Below are 6,264 nucleotides of genomic sequence, written 5' to 3'. Positions count from 1 at the left end.
CCCCGCGGGGGCAGTTGCCGTGCCGGGCGCGATCCCAGCGCGGCGGAGACAAAGCAGGCCCGCACCGCACCGCACCGCACCGCACCGCACCGCACCGCACCGCACCGCACCGCACCGCACCGCACCGCACCGCACCGCACCGCACCGCACCGCACCGCACCGCACCGCACCGCACCGCGGCGGCGGGGCCCGGCATAACGAAGTGCAGCGCCGCACCGGCCGCTCACCCGGCGGTCACCCGTGACCGGCAGGGGGCGGGACGGGCTCGAGGCGCGCGCGGCCGCCGGTGCATGCGGCGCGGGTGCAGGCCCAGGCCCGATGGCGGCCACTGCCGCCATGTCCCTGGGTAATTACAGCAGCCTGAACCGGGCCCAGCTTACCTTCGAATACCTGCACACCAACTCGTGAGTACGGGCTGGGGTGGGGTGGGCCCGCGGCATCCGGCCTGCTCGGGACCCCGGCTCAGTGCGATGGGCCCGGCCGAAGCCACGCAAGCCAGTGGGGCTGAGCGGCTCCCTGCCCCTGGCCCGGGCGCTTCGTGGTCCTTCCAGGGACCGGCTTTTGTACCGGGGGCAGGTCCACGGGTCGCGGAGAGCCGGTGCGTGGGGACAAGAGGCCCCGGCAGGAACGAGGAGTCACCTTGGGCAACCAAACCCGCACGGTCGGACCTCTGCGGAACGGTGTGTGTGCGCTGTCATGCCGGCCACCATCCCTCCGTAGCATCTGGCTTTGTGTGTGACTGAGTGTTTTGCAGGTTTATTTTTAACAGGATTGTGGTACTCTTTTTCCAGTCAGATTTTTTTGCATGTCGCCAGTGAATCCCCCAAAATAACACCTCTTGAGAAGAGGCAAAGCCATTATTTAAGATGACTTTCTTGTGGGTGCATGTCTAGAAAATGAGGAACACCATCAGGGAGCAGCACTTAAGAGGGTTCAGGCACCCATCAACGCTGCCTGCTGCTCCTGAGCCTTGTAATGGCATGTATAAAGGAGATGGAAGAGCTCGTTCTGCCCGAACTGGAAGAACTCTGTGGAGCTGCTTGGCATTGCTTCGTTCTGATCAGCTGGTCACCGGCATAAGATTGTCTGCTGATGTTCTGTGGAAGAGTTGACTTGCTGTCCATCAATAGAAGAATAAATAAAGTGCAGGCTTATCTTTTTGTTTCTCTTTTCAGCATGTGAAGGATCAGTGGTCTACAGCAGTCTAAAGAAGGCACAGAAACATGGGCAACTTGGTTTCAAAGGATTTTTGTCTGGTTCTGTTGGTAGATGAGATACATCTACAAGAGCAATGCAAGACCAGTTAAGACTAATCTCACATATGCCAAGACCATTCCAATCCATTTATTTTCTGAATCAGGAAAGTAATGGGCTTTGAACAGGGAAATAAACCTAGTAATGGCTCCATGTCACAATTGGGTCTGCTTTTTAGCTTGGCTAGTGGCAGTTGCATATGGAGTGAACAATCTGGTCCCTGAAGATGGACAATACTGAGTCATGTTGTGGTGCTGTTGTTGATTTGTGAAATAAATTGTCATGTCCAGCTCCAGAAGACAGTCTTTTTTTTGTGGATAAGAAGACTGTGCAGATGATGGCAATGCTTTTTCAGCAGCTTTTGTTTGCCTGCAAAGCTCCAGAACTGTGTCCATCTTCATAAGAAGATAAAGCCTGTGCTAAAGACTGAGTTGTTGCTGCTGCTCTCAAGTATATTAAATGTACTTCATGTTGCCATTGTGCTTACGCTACTTGTGGCGTGCTGTCTGCTTGTGGTGTGCTGCATGTCTGCAGTGATACCTGCATTACCGAATGCTTGGAAAGAGCTCGAAGCCAATGCTTGGATAAGCCAAAGCCAGAGCTCCTTGTCCATCATGAGCAAAGAGCCTTTTAAGGTTATGGGAATCAGTACATAAGTGAAATGCTTCCCTAAGAATGGCAATAGGAGTAATGGAAGTCATTATAAAAACAAAGAAAGCAGCAAACTTGACCCATAACAAACAACCTCTCCTGCTCCTCCAGAAAAAAAATGATCGAAAAAGAAAACAAGCTAATCCCCAAATCAGCCCTAGGCCAGTACAGAGATTTTGATAGAGGAGGCTGGTCTCCTCTGGACTGCTCTCTTGCTGAGAAACACCATCCCATATTAGATAAGTTCTAGTTCAGTGCCAACTGTATTCTCATAATCAAGGAGGTGGAAATTTTTAAAATTCTTTAAATTGCAGTGAAAGACCAACCATCTGGCTGCTAGGGTGCAGAAGAAAACCATGCTTTTTAAAATTTTTTTTTCTCCTTTACTTTTAAGACCTTCTTTCAGAAAAGTTTCCATATATCTGACTCGGAGCACTCAGTTTGAAGTGCTTTACAGGAGACAGTTGATCAGGTCCCTGAGCTTGAGGAACTGCAGCAGATCTTTCCAATAGCAGCTTAATGCTTACATGTCTGATGGGACATGGAGTTGGGCCTCCAGCATATATGTGAATAGATTCAGTTGCCGTATTTTTTAAAAGTAAAAATATTACTGTGCTTTTCCAACTTACTTGATGAATGGTTGAGTGAAGACAGACTTTTTAGTAAGATCTAAAGTGATGAGACAGAGGGCAATGGCTTTAACCTAAGAGTGTAGAGTCACACTAGATAGAAGGAAGATGTTCTTCCCTGTGTGGGTGGGGAGGCCCTGGAACAGGATGCCCAGAGAAGCTGTGGCTGCCCCATCCCTCAAAATGTCTAAGACCAGGTTGGATGGGGCTTGGAGCTACTTGGCCTAGTGGAAGGTGTTCCTGCCCATGGCTGGAAGTTGGACTAGATGACCTTTAAAAGCCTTTTTCAACCCTTATGTTTCTATGTTAAAATTCTTTTAAATCCTAGAATGAAAATCAGTGTGCATAAGCGCATGAAAATTGCATGTGCATTGTTTTATGACTTTGCAGTGTCACCTGCTTGCCTTTGCATTGGTTTTCCTTAACAATTAAATGCTTACATTAAGGCACTTCCAAAGTTATTCATTGAGATGATGCCAAAAATATAAGAGACCAGACAGTTTATATTTGCATATTTTGAATATTTTTAATAAAAAATTGAATTTGTTAAAAGTTGAGGACCTGTAATTGTCTTCTAGCAGTAGGTAGCCTTTAGTTTGCAACTTGTGTGTTGTTGTGTAACTAGAGTTGTCCTGGTGAATACAGTTGGAGTCGAAAAAATCACTCGAATAGTCTTCAAGATGACTAAATGATGGACTTGAGGAAAACTAGTAATAACAGACCAACAATATTTCCCTACCTCCACCCCCACCCCCCAAATTCCCTCTTCTTGTGCTTTTTGTCTATTTTGGCCTGAAACAGAGTGCATTATTTAGAGAATGCCTGTTTTTCCTGATGCATGTGCCAAAATAAAGCATTTTCCCAGATGTGCTCTCCTTCAGAAGAAAAGTGAAGTCTTGAGTCTCTCATAGTAATTACGTACTTGTGTGCAGGATCTGCAGTCCACCTAGGTTCAAGCCGGAGGTTCTTGTAGGAACAAAACAAGTTTTTCTTCCCTTGGGACATTACTCCAAATGATTCTTTGTGGAGGTATTTGAAGTTAGTAATGTTTTAGAGCCATCTAACTCGACCTTTTGTCACCTATGTTTCAATAAATTGCCAATGTTGCACTCCCCTTTTAGATGCCTTGTCACACCTCCAGTTCTGCATGGAGCTGGCTCAAATGGAAGTGTGCATTGTGGGATGATCCAGGCCAGTCTTTGTCTACCCGGATGAGCTCTTGTTGACACTATGGATTTTGATACTACTTTCCTCCCTTCTGTATGTTGTTTCACCCATTGTATGGCAGTAATAGTTGTATTTTGGGTACTCTGATGCAGGTTGTTGTTGCCTCTGATGATGCCTATCTAAAATAAGCTCACCGTGTTTGCAGGTTGCTAGCAAGCTCTGATTGGCTTTATTTTGCCAACAGTTTGTCTTGTTTTTTTAAAGTTGTGCTGCAAGTAAAATAATCCTAAACTTTTTTGAAGAGATGTGAGAAATGATCGCTGGTTGATTATGATGGATGTGAAGTATTTCAGGCACTTTTGACTGTGAGGCAAGACCAATGGGTTTGTTTGAGATTAGCTGATTAAATCAGGCCAAAGCACTTCATCTGACTTAAGTTAGATATTGACAATTGTGTTCAAATTAATAAATTGAATAGAAGACTTTTATAGTATATATTCATTTCTGTTAGTGATAAATAGCTGGAGTGAATTTTCATTGGCTTGTAGCAAGGTTTCCCGTTTGCTTGTGTCAGCACAAGAGGTTGCAATTTTGGGAGATGGTCAAGTTCAGTAGTGTCGGGCTATGTGAAGATGTTTTGTTTTGCCTTTCTTGTCATCTATAGCTGTGCTATCAATTGTTTCATTCCAGCATCTTTCTTTGGAAATCCTTATTTGTATCTTATTTGCATCTTTTCTTTGAAGTATTCCTAAAATTGTGGAGTAAAAAGTGCTCTTTAAGCATTGTTACTAGTACTAAAGCATGCATTTGCTTATGGGTTACTTCCTAAATATGCTTCGGTGATGTTGACCTGTGAACTGAATAGACACTTGTAAACTCAGGAGGATACTTGAAATCTGTAATCATCTTACATATCTGCTCACTCACCTACCCAGTGGAATGGGGAGGTGAATGGTACAAGGCTAAAACCATGGGCTGAGATAAGAACGTTTCAAATATTGGAGGGAAGAAACATATGATAATAATAGGAAAAAGTGAGAGAGGAATAAACCCCAAAAGTCAAGTGATGCTCAATACAATTGCTCAGCACCCACTGATCCATGCTCTCCCTGTCCCCCAAGAGTGATTGGCGCCTCTTGGCCTCTCTTGGCCAGCTCCCCCGGTTTGTAGACTGAGCAGAAGATTCTGTGGTACGGAATATTCCTCTGGCTGATTTGGGTCAGCTGCCCTGACCATGCTCCCCTCCAGCTTCTTGTATAGCTGACTAGTGCAGGACACTGAAAAGCCCTTGACTTAGGGTATGCTTGGCTTGGTACCAGACATCAGTGTGTTATCAACACTATACTTGCACTAAATCCAAAACACAACTCTTAACACCTACTGAGAAGAAGATTAATTCTATCCCTGCTGAAACCAGGTCAGCGGGAAATTGTGTTCAAAGGAAGGAATACCAAGATTGTGTTTCTGTGGAAGCTTTCTGATTGGGTAGGTAGTCTTCCAAACACTGTTCCCATTGGTCTTGTCTCTGCAGGAGAGTGGAGATATGGAAATCTCTGTTCCCATGGTTTTAGTGATAACTTTGAAGCCTCATCTGTTTTCCTCTGACTGGAGCTGTGTTGATGGGTTCAGTGTGATCACCCTGAAGATGGCTATGAAAGCGTGTTTTGTGTTTATTAACAGTGTGGACAGCTATATGTTTTATGTGTGGGAATTACCTGTGTGTCTGTTCTTGGGAGGCTGAAAATATGAAGAAATGTCTTCTTCTTGGTCACCTGTTGGCTGTATGTGAGGGTTTTGTGCAAACTGAAACATGCTGATCAAACTGGTTTCTGAGGTCTTAGTCTCTTCATTGAACAGCCTGGAGGAGTAACAAATTCCATCAGCTGTTTCTCCACATCTTTGCTGTTAACCTTATGGTGAATGTGGTTCATCTATGTTTAAAAAATTGTTAGATTTGAAATTAGGTTGCCAGCTTGGGCAGAAAGTGGAGATATGGCATTTATGTCAACAGACAATGTATTACAATGATTTTTATTAGCTGCCTAAGTTTTTCTCACCATCTGTTTCAATGTTGAGGCATATAACTAATGGCTTCCAAATGGGAGCTGCTTAAAAGAGGTGGCAGTTAAAGAGGCTGGAAACTAAACATGTCTCTTGAGATTGTGCTGAAGTGGTAGCTGGGTTCATTATTTTAGCGTTAAGTTGGGAAGGTGGCATGGTACTGTGGTGTCAGAAGACTTTCTCTGGATTAGTAGCAGTTGCATCTGCTGGATGTTAGCCAGGATCTGGAAGCATTTTTCTGTCACAAATAACTTCTGCAGTGGGACTGGGTGTGTGAGGGGAGACTCACCTTATTCATAACATTGTTCATGTGTTGTTGCCTAGAGCGGCTGTAGCTACCGCATCCCTGGAAGTGTTCAAGGCCAGGTTGGACAGGGCTTGGAGCAAGGTGTCCCTACCCATGGCAGGAAGATTGGAATGAAATTAGCTTTAAGGTCCCTGCCAACTCAAACTGTTCTGTGATTCTATGATAATCCTCATCTGGCCATATTTCCTTATAGGC

The 6,264-nt window shown here is 45.1% G+C and overlaps 1 protein-coding gene across 3 annotated transcripts in view; it reads left to right on the top strand.

The window, feature by feature from the left end:
* MORC2 (MORC family CW-type zinc finger 2) overlaps positions 1-6,264 on the top strand; it is a 49,939-nt gene continuing 43,675 nt past the window's right edge. For all 3 annotated transcript variants that reach the window (XR_004061143.1, XM_030958671.1, XM_030958670.1), the window contains exon 1: positions 1-404. Coding sequence is in view for 2 of the 3 variants with exons in the window: in XM_030958671.1 (XP_030814531.1) it covers positions 319-404 (86 nt within the window). In the remaining variant the exon portion in view is untranslated. The remainder of the gene's footprint in view (positions 405-6,264) is intronic.

Source organism: Camarhynchus parvulus, chromosome 15, assembly GCF_901933205.1.
Source record: "Camarhynchus parvulus chromosome 15, STF_HiC, whole genome shotgun sequence".
Taxonomy (NCBI): Eukaryota; Metazoa; Chordata; class Aves; order Passeriformes; family Thraupidae; genus Camarhynchus; species Camarhynchus parvulus.
Note: the sequence above shows the minus strand (reverse complement) of the source record. Positions and strands in the feature narration are given on the sequence as shown.